Source organism: Corvus hawaiiensis, chromosome 6 (assembly GCF_020740725.1).
Source record: "Corvus hawaiiensis isolate bCorHaw1 chromosome 6, bCorHaw1.pri.cur, whole genome shotgun sequence".
Lineage (NCBI taxonomy): Eukaryota > Metazoa > Chordata > Aves > Passeriformes > Corvidae > Corvus > Corvus hawaiiensis.
In genome coordinates, this window is record NC_063218.1 from 30501651 (window position 1) to 30524604 (window position 22954).

Genomic DNA, 22954 nt, shown 5'->3' on the forward strand with positions numbered 1-22954 from the left:
ACTGTATTTTTATTGTTGAAGCTGAATGTAGTTTGTGTTATTTTACAGTTCTCTTCCAAAGATTTTATTTTAAAACTTCAAAGAGTGTTTATAACTTCAGTTACTTAAACCAAAGGCCCGAATCCTCTTCAGCTGTTATTTTGCAGAAATGGAAAATGCTCTGAGAAAACAATACCTTGGTAATGCTCTATATTACTTATCTTGGTAATGGTCTATATTACTTATCTGATGCTGTAAAACCTAAATCTCTTTTGGAAATGTGATTTTTTCAGTATTTTGAGAGTTATTTTTAATTTTTCCTTTCACATTTTCTTTCAAAGAAAAGGAGCAAAAGAGAACCTTTAATCAAGTGCTCATCAAAAATTTACACTCCTGACATAAAATAGAACTCCATCTGTCAACAATGGCAACAAGGTTTCTGTAGGTCAAATACATCAGGAATAATTAATGCTGATGCAACAAGAATGGACAACCTACAAAATAGTTAGGGAAAACCTCTTATTCTTACTCTAGGTGAAAAAAAAAACAAACCCTAAAGAAAACTATTAAAAAACTGAAAGACAGAAAACCAGGAAAGATCTTTCTAACTGTAACCTTTCCACAGTGAATACATGGAGTGACTGTTTAGAAGGCACTTTCAGAATTGGTAGCTCTGCCTGTAAACAGGGTCTAGAGTAATTATTGGCAATTACTATTGAGTACTCAGAAGATGTAAGACTATCTCCTATCTTTGTTGTGAGAAATTCTCATTTCCAGTGTCACTGGCTTCAGCATCATTCTTGACACCAATTATACAAGGTGCTAAAGGATTTTCAGTTCTCACAAATGTCAACAGGAACAAAAGACATTCAGCAGTTCATAGAACAGATCCTTAACATTCATTTAACAAAATCAGCAATATTTTTTTAAATGCCATCAACGACATGAGAATTTTGCCTTTTAATCATTTAGAATATTAACTTTTTTTGAAGACTGATTATTTGGTTTTGCAAATTGGATGCTGCATTAATAATAATACAACAGCATGGACTGTAAATTTTATGATTGCTAAATCTGACTTCTAGTTCAGATGAGCCAGAAAACTGAAACTTTACAAATTAAACATAACTAATTGCAAGTAATTCAAGTCTACTTCAAACTCTAAAAGAAGTCTATGATGAAACCATCTTCTAGACTGCACAAAATTTATCTTAAGTACACAATGAGATACAGGGTATACATATAAATGAGATACATATAAATAACCAGTCCAAACATTACCTGCAGAACAGTCTCTTCCTACCTTAGGAATGAAACACAAGGATTAATGCTTCCTTTTTTAACTTTCATAATCAAAGATAAATATTTGAATTCAAGTGCTTCCTTTTTCAAGTGAAGACTTTGTTTCCAGATAGAAATTTTAAGACTTAATAAGCTCTCATATTTACAGAAATGCTCTTTATATCAAGATGTTCTCATCACCTTTTGAGGCAAGCACAGAAATAACCATTTTCCTACTGCCTATTAGCACAGCCAGAAGTACAAGACAAATATAACCATAATGCCCATTTCCCATTCTTTTAACAAATTCTAAGGAGAGTGGGATCACACCCTGAGACATAAGTTGACAGAAAATTCTTTAGCATGAAAAGCTGAGATTCCTGTTACAGAGGGAACAGTGGGACATGAAAGCAATCTAATAATTTAGCAATTATCTAGCAACCACTCCTCAATAATTAATCAAAGACCTATCAATTAGAAAAAGGCCATAATTCAAAAGCTTTCCTTTCTGCTATGCCAATGTCCTGAGCCAGTAATATTCACCCCTGCTAAAAGTATGGGTGGCAGATCACCACTGCACTCCTAAGTTCAACGTTCTGTACGTAATGTTAAAAAAATTGCAAAAAGTTTTCTCCACTCATTAGTCCTCCATTTTTCTGCTGCTACTGAAGAAAAACCACCTCACCCTTAGGTCAGTAACTATAACTTCTATTGTACACATAAAATGAAGTAAATCAGACGACTCGAAATTTAGGTGATATTTTCAAACTCAAATAATGGAGTGGAGGGAATCAGGGTTGGGTTATGGGTTTATTTGTTGGGGATTTTTTCCTATTAACACTCTTATAATGCCTCAATGAGAGATTTCTTTCTAAAAAGAGAATGACTAGTTCACGTTTATTTCTTATATTTCCAAAAGACAAATCGTAACAGGTGCATTATAGTAATACAAGTTGATTTTGGTCTCATTGACTGTTCCGTAAAGTAAACTTTTAGTACAAAAAAGAAAAAGTGAGAGGTGAGTTCTATCTCCAGATCTGTAGAACCAGAGAAGTTGAACTTTGTGAGTAAGTGCTAAAAGATACTGCCTAAAAATCCTGAATTACTCAACATATATGACATGCTGTGGCTCTTTATCAAAGACGTTCATTTTTCTGGGAACTGAAATTATTCAGATATTCAACAAAACTGAAGAACATATAGAACATTCCTAATTAATTCTAAACAGAACTGCAAAAATTCTCACAAAGTTGCACACTACTCTAGGAAAAATACTGTAATAAAATACCCTGCACCTAACTGAATAAACAGCTGTGTAAAGTAACATCAGATGTCAACAAAGGAACCCAAAAAATGATCCACAAGAAGCGGAAAAAACTATACCACCAAAACCCCAACAAGAAAAACAAATTTACTGTAAAATTTGAAATTACTGGTTAGATAATAGTGCACAAATCAAAGATCACGAGTACATAAAGCTGTGGTATTTTTGGAGATGTGCAGTGCTAAACATTAATTCATTATGGTGTTTTATATGGTATGGCCAGAATATTAAATTTTATCTCTCCTCCTTACTGGAAACTGTGAACTCTTTTGTTTCCACATTCCGTCTGCCAGAACTTCTGATGCTGAAGACTTCACTGGTTTGCAAAAGAGTATTTTTCACATCATAAGCCTAGGTATTTTTCTTCAGTTTATAGTTAATGATTTGGTTTTATTAGGCCTTAAAGCCAAGTAAGTATCCAGTAAAAACAATATATTTGTACTGGCTTTGACTTTCATAGCACACATATGCACAAGCAACAGCCAAATGAACAAATAATCAGTTGTGCAATGGCCTGACAAGCACTGCAAGCAGCGTCAGCATGCCCTATTTGTACACTTTAAGCTAGGCAGTCACAGTCATTGCTCTGTTTACTGTTGTATCAGTAAAAGATAAAACCTTCAAATGTGGGGTTTGAGAAGAGTTAAACCATGACAGTGATAATTTTAGTGAAACCAAGTAAGAACCACTTCAGTTAAGATATCAAACACGATGAAGAATATACGTAATTCCCAAAAAAACCAGGTACTTTTGGATTTCAAAGTTGTTGGGTTTTTTTAAATGAATGATGGTGAAATCAAATGCAGAAGAATACTTCTTATTAGCACAATTAAAATTGCAATACTTGCTGCTACAGTTTTAAAGGAAGTCAAGACTGCTGATTCAACTGAGGCGAGCAGTTACCCAGCTGCAACCCCACTGGGGCTGCAACCTGAATTTTGATTACAGAAGCTTTCTGCGAATGCAGAATGTTGAGATGATTTAAATAAATAAGTGAAACAAGACTTCCAAAAAAGATAATGAATGGGATTGTATATGAACTAGTTTACATAGCAGAGGGCCGGGGAGGAGGAGGGGAAGATTTCTGGGCAGATTCTCCAGGTCTGAAGCAATAAACCTCAAGAACAGACCAATACCATCTCTTTGGGTAAGGTTATTTGAATGTTATGGACCTTAATTCTTCCTTTTCAGCTTTGCCAAGTAGCAATTATCCATCTTCTCCTCTTCAGCCTTATAGTAAATAACTAACAAAATGGAATTAAACTCAAGATATAATTGCTATGTAACTCCACTATCTTTCAGTAGCAAAAGAGATTTTTAAAGTTATGATTACTTTTTCTTTCTCTTCTGCAAGTTTGCCATGCCCTTAAGTGTTCCAAAAAAACTACTTATGAAGCCAGGCTGACCAGTAACTACCCAGATTAACAATGAAAAGTATTTTCAGGAGATCATTTTGTGGAAATTTAGATAGCCCAGAATGATGAAAGTTACATTGAGCCCTCTTAATAAACATGCAGTCATTGTGGGTATCTAACAGGCTCAAGGACAAGGAATTGTGGTAAACCAGCATTTTCACAAACAATACATGAAAACGTAATTTCAGAACTGTTATTCATAAACTTTACTTACCTTGATGTTTGATGCTTTTACCTCAAATTTGAAGAAGACTCAAGTACAAAATCTGGTCTTTTTTCTTTTCCCTAGCTGAATAATTTTTCTTTAAATAAATCTAGCTCTGCCAACAAGCATTATCCTGGTTTGAGGATACATAACCCTTTGCACAGAATTAAATACATTGTCAGAATAAACCTCTTACTCCACTTTTTAAAGGCCCTACTGCTTGCAGTCTGATTGTGTAAATGGTAGAAAACCTGCAAATAGGAATCTTCAGGGAAGTTTTGTATCACCTATGATTTTGCCACTGCCATTTCTTGCTGTGAAAGTCTCTAACTTACACACAATTATTTAGCTTTATCATATTGATAACACCAGTTAGTGTTCCTGCAATACTGAGGTTTCATGCCCTTAGTTTGTTTTAAAGATGCTGACACCATTTGTGAACTATGTCAAGAAATAATATTTTTCATATCAAAAGTGCATAGCAGAGGTTTATATTCTGTGTACAAAGCTAAGGTTTGGGTTAGCATCTAATTTATGAAAGTAAGTAATTTTTTATTAAGTTAAGTTTACTGAATTTCTGCCTGTGTTACTTATTAACTGCAAGTTTAACTATATGAATATCCTTTAAGTAATACTCACCTCCAAAAGAATAGGCTCCATCTCACCCAGAGTTTTTCCTAGATGCTTATCTGGATCTAAACCTGCAAAAAACCCCAAAAGGGTAAAAACATTTCTTATGAAGTACCCTTATAACATCAAGAAATGTTTCTTTTTCAAATATATCATGTGCCCCTTAGAAACTCCCCATTATCTAAAATAATTACTATCCTGAAGAAAATACACTTAGTCAGAATTTTCCCTAATCCTCTTTGGACAAATGGTTTCCATGTTTGTGGAAAAATAAAGCCAGTTACCATTTCACTACACGTCAAGTGGAAAAGCTATTGTTTTCCTTTATTGGAAATTTCACTAACCAGTGAAGTAATCACACAGGTCCATGATAATAAAAATACTACAAGGATATTGCCTCTATTGGCTACCTACTAAATTAAAATACAATTTAATTTTTTTTATAGTTCTGCAACTGGAAGGGACAGAGAGTGTTTTCCATAATGAAAACTTCCTCTGCCAAATCACAGTCTTTGTGTGTTTTACTTACATATAAAATGTAAGATTAAAAAGGATGGAGATACAAGAAAACTCAGATATACAGAATGTATTGAATGTTGTACGTTTTGATCCATCACAAAATATTCTGTATGATGTCTATGTTTTGATTTATTTTTCTTTGTAAAAAAGTAAGGCCTATTAACATTTGATATCTACTCTAACTTGCTCCTCTGTATTCCTATTTCAACTTCTTGACATTTTGAGTTTGGCCAGCTCATGGCAGTTAATGGTCACTTCTCAGAGATGAGTCAAGTAACTGGCAAAAATGAGTAGTGGGATAAAATAATCCAGGAACAACTGTTTCAAGAGCTGACATCTTCAACCAAAAAAATATGCTAGCTGCATTTGATACAAAGTGGTCAAAAGGTCTTACCATATGAAGCAAATGGGAAAAAAGAAAATGGTAACTCCTGAAAGTGAAGGATCACTGAGAAATTTTCAGTTATCCCATTTTTTACTACTCTTAATTATTGTGGTTTGGGCTTCTCTTTATACTGTACTTTGTCTATTTTTCCCTACTCTACTGCTTTATACAATAATAGGTATCATTAAAGAGCTGCCACCAAAATTACCCCATTCTGAAGCAATTTCTGAAATATGTGCCTTGCAAAGCACTTTAGATTGTTGATGATGAAAGCTGTTATATAAATGTACAGTACACTGTAAAGTCATTGCTGAGTTAAAATAGCTAATATGTCTCTTAATTTTTACAATCATGATCTTGGTATATTTAAATTCCTGTGAAACTAAAACAAGTTAGAGTGAATGAGATTTCAAAACACTAAGAAAGTTTTTAAATATTTCATTAAAGCACATTAAAAATTCCCTTACTATCTAAGCGAATGCTTTTAAAACTGCTTAATAATTAAAGTTAATAAAGACTGAGTTTTTTTCCTCCCTCTATTTCTTTTTCTTATTGGTTCATTGCTTTTTATTAACAGATGAAAAATGTGTGTGCTAGATCTATGATAATGATAATTAAGTCTTGGGGAAATAGTTTTGAAATATATTAATTTAATTTCAATAGTTCGAGAGGTTTTGGTGATCTCTTCCAACATACATCAGGTTAGCATTCTGTCCTGGATCATAACAGGATAGGTATAAGGCCAAACAAGCAATTTCTCTTGAAGTAAACAAATGAGAACTCTATTACAGTACCATTTCACACATTTACATTAACATTCTTCCTTTAATATAATTACTTTTCTAAGACAAGCAACCTCTCTCTCCTTGATAAAATCAGATTGATTTCCTCTAAATTTAAACCAAGGGATACATTACAAACATATGAGAAGGGAAAAAGTTGTCAGAACCAGACACACTAACATATTGCTTCTTTCACAAGGTTCTCTTTGATAATATGGATATATCTTCTGTTCTGTCCTGTAATGAATGCAAACCAATAATTTACAAGAAACTCTGATACAAATAGTTTATGAAATACAAATAAATTGCCTATGTATACACTTTAGTAATATCCCACACCTACATGAAAATCTGGGAAAGTGCAATGTACGCTTTCTGTTTCTCTGCAGAATTCTGTTTTTGGACAGCTTGTATTTCTCTTGAAAAATATTATTTCTTTTAGTTTCCAATAGGTTTGTATTGTGAGTGAATAGAGACTGTCTGGTAAAGGAATCAAGAACCAATATCACTTGCAATTTGCAGGATCAGTAATCCACATCTCAAATCTCTACGACATGCATAGATGAAGCTGTATGTCTATTGCTAGAATTAGTATAATAAAGTATTTGGAACCATACTTACAAAACAGTTATTTTAAATCTATACTTCTATTTGGTACATTTTTCTTTATTGATTCAGATTCTTAAAATGGCTTAGAGTAAAACGAACAATGTATTGTAAATTCTTGGTACCACATCCTCCAAATTTTTCTTCAATGGAACTAGGTGTGAAGAAAGCTGAATGGATACATAAACCAACAACAAGGTCCATGGCCTGGATGACTCTATGTAGAATTTAAAAATTAATTAGGAAGGGAACTATAATTTGCAGCACTGACATCTATTTTATTTAACTTGCATGTATCAATGGGAAGCAATTAGAATTCAATTAAAATATTCACTTTTATTACTTCACTGACTGACCTTGAAGTTAATGCCTGTTTTATTTAATTGCATCATCTATGAATAAATGTTAACCCTAGAATGTTATGGCCCATTATTTTCGATGCATTTTTAACTCCCCAACTGAACTACATCCATCAAGTTATTATGTGCTGCCAAGAGAGCACGTGGGGCTTTATTTCTTTGAGGTAGACCAGTACATGATGACAGAAACATCTCAAAAAATTTGATAATGCTGTTTTTAACAGTGCTCAGTAAAAAAAATTGTGTTTTACTGTAGTCTAGTTTTACTGTAAAATCAGTAAGTGATAGCACAAATGGTATAATCACTTCAAAGTAATTGCTACTCCATCTGCAATTCCTGATAAATCCACTGACAGGAGCAGAACTCCTTCCTGCAAATTTAAACAATGGTTGCAGAATGCTCTTATGCACAGCCACAAGTGTTGTAGAGAACTGTAGCAATGTCAAAAGATTGGGGCAGAAACTCATGGCTTTGCTGTATGGTGAAAAAAATAACATTACTAAAAGGTATTTCACTACTGTTGATTTATGCAAAGGCACAATATTTTAAATGGCTCACTTTGTACATATGTATTAGTGTAACATGAGGCCCTCACTTGAGGGGCAACTACCTGATATTACTTGCATTTATCAAGACCATTAGAAATCCAAGTTACATTTTCATGGCATTGCATTCAGCTAATAAAATCCACATTTTAAAGCCTTATCTGACTAACAAGAACGTTTTATACATGTTCAGAATTTTTATATTGTCTGTATTTTTAAGAAAGTATTTTAAAATAAAAAATTCTATCTTCACTTCTTAATAAAATTTCAAATAAGTAAAAATAAATCATAATTACAGGTTTTAAGAAATGGTGGTACATAAAGGTCTTCTGAAAGCTACATTGAACCAAACTCTAACCCATAATATATGAACATATTGTAAAAGAATCACTACCACACACATACATCAATAATGTATGAGTTAACCATTATCTGTCGATAATGTAGAGGAAAAATCTCTATCCTTCCCTGACTAATCAACCTTACAATTCAAAAAGTTAATCTTCTCACTCACAGACTTCTTCCATAAAGTAAGGTTAAAAACAAATCTCCAAAACTGCTATTATCATATTCTTCTTGAAATATCATATCCATAGAATTAGGATAGGCTTTTCGAGAAAAAAAATAGAACCTATTTTAAAGTTACAGCAACATGAAGTTCCCTTTTGTTTCCTGACTTCCTGACAAGTAATGTTGAGAAGATGAATAACTGTCATCATTATGAATGTCAGGGACTAAGACTTAACTTCTGATGGTGTAGAGCTGTATAATGCACAATAAAGTTTCTGGAAAGATCCTAATCAGCTGCTCACCAAGAGTAGAATTATTTAGAATTTTGAATACGAAAAGAGGCAATTAAATACTTTGATTTTCTGGAACCAAAACTAATCTCTTTCATCTCATTCTCTTTATCATAAAGAAAACAGGGTTAACAATAAGATGATAGGACCCGTAAGGTAAAGAAATACATATAAAAAGAAAAAGAGTATAAAGGAAAAAGCAACCACTGCTAGAACTGGAGCAGAGAAAACAGGATTATTTTTGAAGGTAAATTCCTCTGTTTTAAATGTGTCTTTTTTTTTTTTCTAAGTAAACAATACGAAATCACTGATTTTCAGAAGGAGGATCATTCTTTACACAGTGCAGAATACAGGAGAATCCTTCTAATAACACAGAAAAAGCACGTACGCAACAGTATTAGCTGATAACACAGGCTTACTCTGTAGGAGTGCAGGAATGTCTCATAACCTTCACCAACTAGGAATGCACATGCCACACAGATATTCTTGAACTGTAAATATATACCTTAAATTGCCTTGAGGTAAATTATTCCTGTTGTCATATTTAGCTTTCATTTCTACGAAGAGCTGAGAAGTGAACATTTTGTCTGCTAGCATAACTTGACAGGTTCATTCTTAACTTCCTCAAAACTTTCACACATGAAAGACTGTGTGAACAATGGTGAACTGGATGGAGACCCTGCATTTCCTTTTCCAAAGGACAAAAAAAATTACAAAAACTGCTGAATTTTTGTATAAAAGTAACGACAAGTGCAATAAATACTGGGTATTACTGCACCTCTAAAAGATTTGAGATGAATATACTTCTAATTTATTGTATAAAAGAGGAAAATTCATGTGACTTGATTATGTATCTATTTCTCTTTTTTTCCTTGCTTTTTTTTTCTATGTGATAATTTATCCAGTGTAGGAATTGTACATGGATGGAACCTGTAGCTATAGTAACTCTCTTCAAGCTAAGCGATAAAGTTATAAGACATTAATCCCAAAGTGGTTCTAGCATATGTTTCCAGTGCCATTTAATTAGGATCTCAGTTCATCCTCCATCTTGAACATTCCTTAAGTATGTTCTAAACTAGGTTAGTCTGAAGTCCTGAAATTTTAGAATTCTAAGAGGTAAAAAGATCCAAAACTTTTTATAGAAACAGTGTTATATGTGGTTTTGGTTTTTTTTTAACATCAAAGACCTCTGTGTTCTAGTTAAATCTAGGATTCAAAGCAATTTAGCTGTGTCATTTCAAGAACAGAAACCTCAATAAATCTTTGAAGAAATTTTGTACTTTCATCACATAACAAGGCAATATTTTCAATCAGATTCTTTTACAAAATAACAGAATCACAGAATGACTCAGGTTAGAAGGGACCACAGTGGGTCATCTGGTCCAACCTCCCTTCTCTAGCAGGGTCATCTTAGAGCACACGACACAGGTTTGATCCAGACAGTTCTTGAATATCTCCAGTGAGGGAGACTTCACAACCTCTCTGGACAATCTGTTCCAGTGCTCGGTCACCTTCACAGTAAAGAAGTTCTTCCTCATATTCATGTGGAACTTTCTGTGACTCAGTTTCTTCCCACTGTCTCTTGTCCTGTTGCTCGGTACCACTGAGAAGAGCCTGGATCCACCCTCTTTGCAACCCCACTTCAGACACATATATACTGAGATGACAGTCATCTCAGTCTCTTCTTGAGGCTGAACAGGCCCAGCTCCCTCATCCTTTCCTTGTAAGAGAGATGCTCCACACCCTTAAGCATCTTTGTCACCCTCCACTGAACCTCTTCAGGAGCTCCCTGTCTCTCTTGTACTGAGGAGCCCAGAACTGGACACAGCACTCCAGAAGTGGCCTCACCAGGGCTGAGTAGAAGGACAGGATCACCTCCCTTGACCTGCTGGTCATGCTCTTCACAATGCAGCCCAGGACAACCATTGACCTTCTTGCCCACCAGTGCACACTGCTGGCTCATAGACAGTTTGTTGTCTACCAGGACCCCCAGGTCCTCCTCCACAGAGCTGTTCTCTACCAGCTCAGCTGCCAGCCTGTATTGGTCCACTGAGTTATTCCTCCCCAGGTACAGGACCCTGCATTTGCCCTTGTTGAATTTCAGAAATTTCTTCCCTAAAATGTTTGTAGTATGAAAAAGATTGTGGCAGAATTGCTGAACAGCAGCATTAGACTACTTTTAATCAAATGCAAGACTCTAGACAGCAAATGGCTCATCTCATTTAAAGCAGTGCCGGAGTCAACTTCTTCTCAAGACTTTTAATGGACTTAAAAAACTTAAATCAAAAGTTATTAAAGTTTCAGCTCATACAGGCACATATGTACGACTTTCCTGACATAATTTTTTTATTAGAATTTCATAAGAGCATTGTTTGCTTATTAATCTATTTAATTCAAATTGTTAAACCAATTTAGCACCACATAAATAAAAATGTGTGTGAATAAAAAAATATGTGCTACTTTGTCCCTGTTAGAGAATTCAGGTATTTCATACTTTGAACAGTTCTAATTCTAGTAAGCCTTGTAGAAAATAATTGAAATTTCATTCAGTGGAAGAGAAAGAGGCATGATGCAAGTAGTAAAATCTGTGTCATTTTTATTAAATCCATCCCCACACAGAGAAGTTATAAACCTTCAAAAAGCCACAATCCCCAAATGAATCAGCAGAGGCTTCTGACAGGGAAGATCAATAGATCACCTGCAAAAGAGTAAAAGGCCAGAGCAGAAATAAAGGATCAGACTAGGACAAGAAGTCCTTCAAAACTTCAACTCAGAGTGACCTGAAAAGCAAACATCTATGGTTTTAACTACACAGATATGCCTTTAAAGGTTTATGTCCTGTTTCAGCACATAAGTCTGTAAAGTCAATGGGCATCTAGAACTTAAATTGTATCAAACATTAAAGAGCAGCAAGTAATATTCTAGTATTAAAAATATACCATTTGTACCTCTTGATTTTCATTTCGTTAAGATTATTTCTGCTTTTGATATCTCTTACTAAGTTCTTTTTCTTCCACTATTCTTCAGCTCCAAGTTCTCTGACTATTCTTCTTTTTCACTATAAGCCATACTTTTCCTGTTTTGCTTTAAATGCCTAATAGTGCGCTCTTAGCCTGCTGCTTCCATTTAAATTTTCCTTTAGGTGATGGGATCTCCCCAAACTACAAAGTGATCTTTCCACTTTTAAGCCATCTCTCTCCTACTTTGTCTGTGACATCTCCTTAAGAAGCACTCAAAAATGTCAACTTTCAATTACTTTTCTGTTTTCAGGCACATTCCCTTACTCTTCCTTCTAACTCCTGTTATCTATTATGATAACAATATCCTTCCCATTTTCCAATGTATAGGCTCAAGGGTTAGCAAAGAGGGAATCATATTTCTCTCTAACTTGTTTCTAAATGGACTTGTGGAAATTCTCATTTCTTCTTTTTCTGTAGCACACTTTATTTTCAAACATTTCTTTATACATTATATATGTGCTAAAATCTCTTTCCAAAACCTCATCTTGCACTGGTAACAAAGTATCTGTCAATCATATACATGCATCAAGGCAAATAACATTCCAAATGCAAAGAGTATTTTCTCATCTTATTTCTCTAAACTTTCAACTATGAATCAAACTTTTTATTTACTTGAAGTCCATTCCTAGTTTTCTTTTCTCTTACTCATCTCTTTTGCATCACATCTCAAATCCCAAGCTAACTTTTTTTTTTATTTCCAGTCTTACATACAATTTCTATTTATCTGTGTTGATATTTTCCCATGTGAATCTTTTCCATCAGGAAAAAAAAGGCTTGAGATAAAATAGCTCCTCTGTTTTCATAAGTGTTCCCAAGTCTTTTCATACAATGTCTGGTGAACAAACAGGTGTGGTATTTTTTTTTTTAAATCATAAATAACAGGAATTACCGAGATAAATGAGATAGTAGACAAACATATCATGGAACAAGCCTAGGGCAAAAGTGTCAAATGCACTTAAACTCTAAAAGGACAACTAAGTTATGGAAGATTTGTTTGAAAATTCAGTGACGACACCATATGCTAGCTAGGAAAGAAGATTTAGAAGGGGGAGAAGACTAGTAAGAACATCTTTCCCAAAGTACATCATAAGTAATTTATCAAATTTATAATTTGAAAAACATTAAAACTAAAATGAATTAAAAGTGGTCACACGTGTACACAAGATAATACTTTAACACTGCGCAGGGATAATTAAGGCTAGTTTTAGAATACATTATCCCTAACGGAATAGACAAGCATTAAAATTTGACAGGACTTGAAAAATATTATCAGTCATTTTATCTTTTACTTCAATTATGATAAACAGAGTAAGCGTTCCAAAAACAAGTGTTTAAAAAATGTGTAGATGTGGCACTTTGCGATATGATTTAGTGTGGTGCTGTATTTCCCACTGACTCATTTATTAAATGCCTTTCACATTGTTCCCCCCTGCCACATTCCCCTGCCCTTAGCCCTGGCCACTCCCTCGGGTCCTCCCTATTGCTTCCTGTACCCCAACTCTGCCCATGTACCGCCCCTGCAATCTGAGAAAACCGGGATTATGAGGCCTCTCTGCCTCTGGGGGTCGCTGGGAAAAGATGTAACTATTAAAAGTCCACTGAAACCCTCATGGGGAGACCCTTCTTGCCTCCTTCACCGTCACTGTGTTGTAGAGCTGATAGCTAGATGGAGCAAAACTGTGGAGCCGTCCAAAATGGACTACAGGAGGGCGAAATGGTCGCACTGCCCTAAGCAGCTCTGCTGAGCTCCCGGGGAAAGCTGCAGCTTGCAAAACTAAACCTAGCCCTACAACAATTTAGTGGGCATAATCATATTCAGTTGAAGGTGGGACTTGATGATCTTGGAGTTCTTTTCCAACCTTAATAGTTCTATGATTCTAAGTGTTGAAACACAGACTTTAAAAGAAACATTAAGATTCTAAGATTTTAGTTAAAGATTAGTTTTGTTAGAATTAGTTAGAGGAAGTAAGTCCAGCTCAGATTAATTAAGAGTTAATAAGAATTAAGTTAGAAATAAGCTTTTAAGTTGCAGATAATTAATTGTCTTTCTATATTTGTGTAGCTGTGTTTATAATGAGAACCAGAAAACATTGATAAATACATCTAAAGAAATTTAAACAATTGCTAATTTTTCCCATCTAGATACTATTCAGAAGTCATAAGGAAGAAACTGGATGTTCCCCAAAAGGCCATTTGTATTGTCAAAACCCAGAAAGGTGGAAAGTTTAAAGTGAGGAAGACCATTATTCCTTTATCCCTAAGACCACTCCTCAATTAATAATGACCACTGACTCAATTTAAAAACTATACTATGCATGCTTAATGACATTAAGCGGAGAATAGGAGGGGTCATTGTTATAAATATGTATTTGTATTTCAGATATTCATAACTTTTGTGGATAAATAGACTCTGAAACCATCTATACTTTGACACTGCGTATTCGGAAACTATTCCACGCAGCTGTCCGGCGCCAATAAACATACACTTTTCTAACTTTAAACTGTTAGAGAGTTTTTGCCCATCTCAGTTGGATATCGATACTAGATCCTTATCCATACTTTAGTAAATCAGTGTTTTTCATATTAATAAAACAGAATGTTATCAGGAGCAAATGTGAAGAATGTAATAGATTCTCCTACAGCTCCAGTGTCTGGTAGCTGCCCAAGGAAGAAAGCAGTGGAATGATCACCTGTAAATAAACTGAACTAGATAAGAATAATGTCAATGTTTAGTTTACTAAGCAATAAGCAAGTAACAATCCTTACTATACTACGTAAGAGAGCAACTGCGATCTAATATTGATTTCTTAACAAAATGTTACTCAATTCCTTCTGTTATGTTTGTGAATGGTCTGAGAATTTTAAAATAATATTTAGAGGAAGCAAGTATCTTCCCCTGTGATGATATAACAAGTTCCTTCAATTTCCTCAAAATTACTTTAAAATTGCTCTGTACTAAAAACTAGAGACACATTTTCAAAGAACACTGTTCCTCTCCATTACACAGATGATGTGCTCAGACAAAACTCACAACCACCAATTTTACTTCAGGATATGATCTGACATTGCAGCCAACCCAAATTAGTAGTAAGCTTTCTATTGAAAGAGAGAGTTTTGTCCTCCATGCAGCTGTGGTTTCTAAAGAGCAAGTTCCCTGCACTCACAAAAAAGCAGATCCTGCTGGATCACCTCTATGCAGCCACAAAAACACTGGAGCCTTTACAGGGGCAGAAACAAGCAGAGACTTGTGGTTTGGACGAGTCAGATAGAAGTGGGATGGAAAGATCGACCTTTTGGCAGCACCTTACTATTAGATCAGTTTATCTGTACACTAAATTACACCCTCAGGAACTGTGTGGTGCCAGGTCTTCTTTAATGTAGTTCTTTAAAAGTAAATCTTACCTCTGTGAAAATTAATGGGAGTATGGCTATCAATTTCAGTCAGTCAGGATTGCACTTCTGTACACTAGAGGCATACAAATAAAGAGTAACATAGACACCAAGGTGGCTGGGTTTAAATAATAGATCATTATACTAGGAAGTAATACTCTCTCTTTTTCAATTAAAAACTCCTATACAAGAGCATACACATCCGTAAACTATCAGGATAGTGGATTCCGTGAATAGCAGGAGTATACCAACTTTCTAGGACCATGTGAAGAAAGCATCAATATCTTCTCACACTGAAGGAGGCTCAAGTTAAATATACTTACTACAGACAGCTCATTTTAGTGAAGGAACTTAGGATTTCCTGACAGATAGGAGATGGTAAATAATGCATATTAATACCCTAAAAGATAGGAATTTGAGCTTATATTCTGACTTTGACTGAAACATTGACGAAGCTATTCCACACAACCCCCCATTCTCAAGGTAACAGTGTGCACTTAGAAAACTTACTCGATATAAATGTTACTTTTGAAACTTCCAAGAAATCTAGAAACATTGAGGACAAACTTAACTGTATGACATAAAATCAACTTCAAGTATATTCTCATATATATGAGAAATAAAGATTTTCATAGCTTAAAAAGTATAGCAGTGCTTAAGTTTTAGTGTTAATACTTAACAAGATTTAGGTATAGTTAACTATATAAGTAAACTAAAAGTAAATAAATTTGAACATCAAGTTTTACTAAAGAACTCAAAGATACCTTCCAAATGTAACCCTCCTCCTTCCCTCACTTCCATATGTGTATTACACCTTGTAGAAGCAATTCGCTTTAGAATGAGGCACAGTTAAGACCAACATACAAAATTACCAAGATTTAAAGTTGAATCTGTTATGCATACTCTGCAAGTTAATTAGTATTAGGTAATCTGTAAAACACAGCCAAAGAGGAAGGAGGTAAAAAAATGCATCTTCTTACTGTTTTATATTACACAATTGTTCTATTACACAGTGCCATATTACAATGTGTCACATGAGCAATGGATATTACTGGAATTTCAGGCATAAACATGTTAAAAACAATCAACAACAGCTTCAATTTTAGCTATTACTGAGTAACCTCATTCTGAATTTCTGTATTTTACTGAATAGTGGAAATATTCAAAGTATATTTCAAAGACAAAAGTATGATGTATCATACAGGTATCTTTAGCAGCAAGAAAATGGCACTAAAGGTAATATTCAAAAGTGGGTTTTATACATACATATATAGTGCTCAGGTTTGCTGCTAGATCATGGAATGTTTTTCTCTCATCATTACAGCCTCTGAAATACACTCTAAAGGAAAGAAAGCTGATCTACTTATAGATCAACAGAAGGCATGTGAAAAAGGTTGCTAACAATACTTTTTTTGCATATAAGTGAGAGCAATTGGCATCCCATCTGGAAAACTACACTACTCTGAGATAGAAAACTCTTGCCTCTGGCAAAGTTTATGGTATTAATTTGTAATGGTGGATTCAGGGAAATGTACTAAACTAATGCTCATTTACTTGCATAATTATGTGCTTTCCACATAAAATGACAGGCTTTTACCTTGTCAATACTGGCACTGAGTTAATGGAAAACAGGACAAGTCGGGTGTACAAGTATGCCAGTGCTGATGAATGTCAAGCTCAGGTTACAGATTTGCTTCTTGCATTAACAACTGTACAATGTATCACCTAATGCATTACCCCCTCAGACTCTTAAATCTGTTATTTTAAATATTTTCATTGCAGTTTAGCTTTGATTATTAATCTAAAAGGCAAAAAGTTAAACTGTATCTTATCTTCTTTGCCACTTGATACGTTAAACAGCCTTCATACCTTAAATCCACTTTAATAAGGCATGCAATTATTAAAGCATTACAGAATGGCCCCAGAGCACAAAAGCTCCATTAAATTTGCTTACATCTAATTATGTCTGCCTAAGGCAGGTGAGAAATTGACTCTGATAAGATCTTTCTTTTACCTGTAGCCAAAAAAATAAAAAGGAAAAATAACTTGGAGTGATTTTCTATCTAATTGCTATCTACAAGTATTTATGGTATTCGCTCTTCCAATGAATAGCCCACAAAGCACTCTTTGTGCACTAACTAGTACATTTTAAGTTTTTTTATGACTGTAGAATACAAAAGACAAACTTATCTTGCTTCAGGCATGGCAGGTCATCAATGATGTCTATTTGGGAAACAGTTTTATCTATTATTTGAATCATATATTTTCTGTAAAAAAGTAAGTCTGATGTGAAAAAACATGTTACATATGCTTTGTGGACTTTATTTTTTTCTTCATGCCAGTATAAGCAACGAAAGCATTCTATTTCATGGAAATACAACATAAATATATAAATGTACTTTACATGGCCTGAAAACTATTATTTAAAAATGGTATATTTCTTTTTTTTTCCAGTTTAAAACCAAATGTTTTGTAGTAGAAAACATGGCATTCCATTCCTATGTACTTGTAACTGACCTCCAGAAATTCAGGAAAACACTACTAAATTACATTGCTTGTTACCTGTAAATGAAGGAGGGTATGTGGTATTTCTAATCATTCTAATCCTTCTCTCAGCCCTAGCAGATCCTACAGAATGATAGAGTGAGACCATCATAGTGACAATGTAAAAACTAGTTAGAAACTATACCAGAAAAAGAGTAATAAATAAATAAAATTTTAAAAAATAATTAATTTTAAAAAATTAATGGAATCCATCCAGTCTAAAGGGATTATAATTCAATTCTTGGTTAATAATGATGGAGAAATTACTTTGTTATAAAGCATTCTTTAAAAGAAAGAGAGATTAGGTATTTGATGGGAAAGTTGCTCAGGTAAACCAGCCATCAAACTTCTAATGAAAGATTATGCAACACTATCTTCCAAACATAGATCTTTAATCATTGATGCCACTTGTATGATACAAACCATTCTTTGCTACAGTGGACCACAAATTTATAGTCAACCACAAAAGAAAAGGTCCTTTGGTCACATTTTATGCTTAAAAAACTCATTTGCTACTCTGAAACAGAAAACTGCATAGAGGCCTGAAATGAATATATTGTATTAGTAGCACGTTTCTCATGTGTTCCTTAGGCTTTTAGAGCACATAATTCCATAAGCCTTCTTATAAAACTTCATTTGACCTTATCCTTACATTCAAGCAATAAACAGATAGGTTAACTTTTATGTTGATTTGCTTCACTATAAAACTTGATTCTATATAGCTGACAATGAAAAGACTGATTTTCTGGTATGCTAAAGAACTACATCTAAAATACCAAAAACAATTTAGAGGCAATGATGGATTATTTGTTCGCTCTTATGATTTACCAACTCCAAGACTGCTGTTACACAAAATACTTTGGCCTCATAGTTATATGTTGTTTGATATTAACTTGATGTATTTCTATTAAAACTTTCACGGTTGCTTTATAATATTGTCACTAGCCTGCATCATCTATAAATGACAATACTGTGAACTACTGAATTATGCATGCATCTTTACTGCAAATCAAAAACAAACCAGAACAAAAAACTTATGAGAGGAATTTAATGTAAGGAAGAATTAATTTCCAGCTTTTCCACATCTCCTTTAAGAATGAATTGCATCCTGTTAGATTAATTATTCAGACATCATGACTGTTATTGAGCCATTTTTTATAATTTTCTTGATATTAACATTTCATATCCTAAAACATAGAACAAAAATTCTGTGTTCCTCTGTTATGTTGTCGATTTGGCCACAGGAAATTTCAGTAGACAATATTGCTCAGAATCTGAATACATACCAAAAGCTGCCACTTTTATGATTATGGCTTGAATGTTAGATGATATCATTTCTTTAAGCAGTATTTCCTGGTTCCAATGCCAGAGGTAAGCTAAAGGCTGAAGATTAAGCCTTCTGCACCTTAAAAACAAACAATAAATTGGATAAAGCAAAGTATTATGCTTTTACTCAACATTATTCATGTAAAATTCTTTTCCTACCCTGAAATAATTTTTATTCCATAATTTCAATTACAATACTTTACTATTCGTATCTTTCATTATAAACATTAAGTCTAATATATATATTAAAAAAAAAAAAGAAATACGCTTGTTCTGACTATAATTCATCTACGTAAGATGCAACTCACTGAAGTAAACGGATCTGCACGAGAACACAAGTAAAGCCATAAAACATTCCTAAACCTTTTGGGACACAAAGCAATTAGTACCTTAGGAAGTCACCACTTTTGTGAACACAGCTAAGGCCAGAGTTACTGCTCTGTGATAAATGTGGCATATGTCCTAGTACAATATGCTGAATTTGTTGCTGTGATTTGGATCAACACCCAAGGAAAAGAATAATTCAAGAAAATATATACAGCTTGTGATACAAATTAACAACTTGTTACTGTAAAGTTAATAATTTGATACATAGCATGTATAGACAGCATTTGATACACAACATTTGATTGTTTATCACATTTAGAGAATCACTAATTTGCATTATTGATAGGTAACGCTTCTGTAAATTTTCAAGATCCATCAGTTTGTGATTAAATGTGTAAGGTCTAGCTCTGAAAAACTTAAAACATTTAACTATGGGACTACCTCAGAGCACTTAAGACTTACATTTATTTGTCAATTACCATGTTTTTTCTAATACATGGTCTTTCTCACATATATGGGCATTCCTTCACATGTTAGATAGACCCACTATTATGATTGTCAAGACTTTATAGTTAAATGTATGTTTAATGTTGACATGTAAATGCATAGTTAGCACTCACATAATCTGACTGGTTTTCTTATTACTTATTACTTTCAAATGTTTTAACAGAGCACCAGGTTTTTTAATAGAAATATTTAGCAGCTCTGAATGTAAAGTAGTTCACTTAGGTGCCTAACTTCAGCTAAAAAATTAGCTGAATCCAAGTAACTGGGACAGTTCATATGAAACAACCTTATTGCAAGGGCTAAATCTACAGATCAACGTGAAGTATTTTACCACTGCACAACCTTGGAAATAATCACGTCTGCTTGAAATATTATGATTTCCTGTCAATCCTTTAGCTGTGGTAAAGATGTAAAACTCACCATCAACAAAAGTGATCTTTTTTTATCCTACTAACATGAGAGGCAATTATTTAAATGTTTAAGTATAAGGGAAAAGAAAAAGGAAGGAGTTATTTCTGACTGCAATTTATCTATGTAAACTGTAAAGAAAGCAAACGTGCTCTGTAACGTGCTGACATGAGCTGAGTTGGCATCCCAACACACGTTCCAGATATTTGCTTTCATCATCAACAAATAATTAATGAACTCATGAAACTATAATTAATTTTTAACACAAGGTAGTTTTGCATTTCATCAGACATATATAGTGAAAATCTTTTTCACATCAAATATTGGCCTACATAACAGACACAATTACCATTACATAATCCTCTTTGTTAATTAAGACTCTTAAAAGAATCACAATCTATATAGACTTTAGATTGTACACAATAGAAATGACAAATGGAAGCTCCTGATTAATAATAACAAATGTTAGATTTTAAGGAATTCCGGGAAGACGTGCACATAAGGATTCTCTTGTATTTATTTCCTGATAACAAGTCACAGGATGTTCCTCTATATTAAAACTCTGGTGAAAAATAGAGGGACTTGACCACAACACTGCAGTCATTGGAACTGAGTGACCTTTCTGTTGAAATCAAAGAACTGAACCTACTCAACTATTTTCATACCAAAACTCAGAGTATTTTCAACAGATGAAGAGAGATCTGAAGAGCAATCAAAAACTCTGGTATAGTCTCTACTAGATTTTTACTAATGAACACATGGTTTCAGGGGGGAAAAACAGGAAAAAAAAGGAAAGAAAAAATAAATACATATATTAATGAACAGAATGCGTTCGGTATCACAGAACACGAGAAATCAGGCAACTGTCTCTGCTTTAAATTTGAGTTAGAAAACAAATGAGTATTTTCCAGAATGTATGTACTGAAAAAGATTAATATTTTCTTACACATCTTCAACTCGAATTCTCTGGTAGTCAGAAAGAATGGCTCCCACAGATACACCCTCCACTCCTTCTTTGTCCTGAAAAAAGACATGGAATATCAATGACAGCAGTATATAATGGTTTAAGCTGTAGAGATTCAGTATCCGTACTTGCAGAATCAACCAAGAATATTTTTTTTTCCTGTGTCCAGTACACAGAATAGAATAGGCTGGAATGCAGGTCTTGCACAGAAGACAGCAGCTCAGCTGACCTACTACATGCTTATTACTCTAGCACAGTCTTCTTGACGCAACTACCATTCTAGAGAAGAAATAACCAAGATAACTGAAAAGTATCAGATGTAACAGATTATCCTGAAGTTTTCCAGACATCCTGAAAATTCCTTCCAGCTTTTCACTATAAGTGAGGTGTTAGCTATCCCACCTACAAATAATTATCAGCAACATACAACATACAATTAACTGAATTGTTAGTATTTGCCATGGTATGCAGCACAACAGAGTGTGAGATTACTCTTTTTATCCTAACACCAGAAAAGAAAACTACTCAACATCACCTTTTAAAAATTCTTCTATAAAAAAAGGTTTTCCAAGACACATTTTCTCTGTTTCATTTAAATTACCTAAGCCAACAAACAGCACTTTATTTTTTCTTGTAAACCCACTGAGAATGTAACATTTCAAAATGCACATAGTTCCAGTATTTTGTGAGCTCTTGCATTTTTAAGTTGCTTGAGTCCCAATCAACATGCTGAACTTTCTTTTTCTAAACTTTTCTCTATCTTGACTTCGGTAAAAGTTGTTTTTCTCTTTTAACCAAGGTCGATCATAACTACACAGCATGACTTACTTTCTGGACCTGTTCACAATCCTGTGAAGTTTACAGCAAGATTTTAAAACAAAATTTTCTATTATATACCTGTGATGATGCATCCTGCCCCTGCCTTTCTCTTCTGGCCTACTCTATGATCTTAGGAACTCCTGCTAAGCCTTGACTAAGCAAGCTGAGCAGTGAAGTGCCCCTTGACTGTATCAGCTGGATGGTGAAGCATCGTTGAGTGTACCAGGAGTTTCTGCCTAGTAAAGGTTGGAACAATTCTGACTGCAACATGCACATCAGCTGCCCAACTAAGGTGGGGAACAAAGGATAAGCAGTTATCCTTGGCAATCTAGGTAAATCATTTACCTGAATCATGGCCCAAGTGAAATGACAGCATTGTTATGAATTTCAAAATCAAATCAGTCTTTGCCTGCTGTGCTGCTGAATTTAAAATTCAGTTCCTGTTTCTTATCAATAAAATTATGCAGAGGGTGTTTTATTCAAAATTATAATATAGTGAAAAATGTTCTGGTTTATGCCTGTCTGGGATATTCTTCCCTCAATCTGTCATCTTATTCTTTACATTAATTCTCACTTCATATTTGTCCAACAAAATTCCTAAGTTATTCACACCCATCTACACTTCAGATGTAAGAGTCACTGTATTTATCAAAATTCCTACATATAGTAATTTAAAAATATATATCTATTCAAGTTACGTACTTCCCTATGTCATTAATGGATATATCCATTAATATGAAGCTTAATGCCGAATCAAACAGTGTTCAGGTTGATGCTTCTCATATATCCAGATGTAATAGTACTGAAAAAGAATAGTT

The 22954-nt window shown here is 34.0% G+C and overlaps 1 protein-coding gene across 17 annotated transcripts in view; it reads right to left on the minus strand.

The window, feature by feature from the left end:
- DPH6 (diphthamine biosynthesis 6) overlaps nucleotides 1–22954 on the minus strand; it is a 230753-nt gene that overhangs the window by 165577 nt on the left and 42222 nt on the right. For all 17 annotated transcript variants that reach the window (XR_007204465.1, XR_007204462.1, XR_007204463.1 and 14 more), the window contains exons 4-6: nucleotides 21300–21373; nucleotides 19072–19190; nucleotides 4844–4905 (exon numbers count right to left, since the gene is read on the minus strand). Coding sequence is in view for 11 of the 17 variants with exons in the window: in XM_048308053.1 (XP_048164010.1) it covers nucleotides 4844–4905; nucleotides 19072–19190; nucleotides 21300–21373 (255 nt within the window). In the remaining 6 variants the exon portion in view is untranslated. The remainder of the gene's footprint in view (nucleotides 1–4843; nucleotides 4906–19071; nucleotides 19191–21299; nucleotides 21374–22954) is intronic.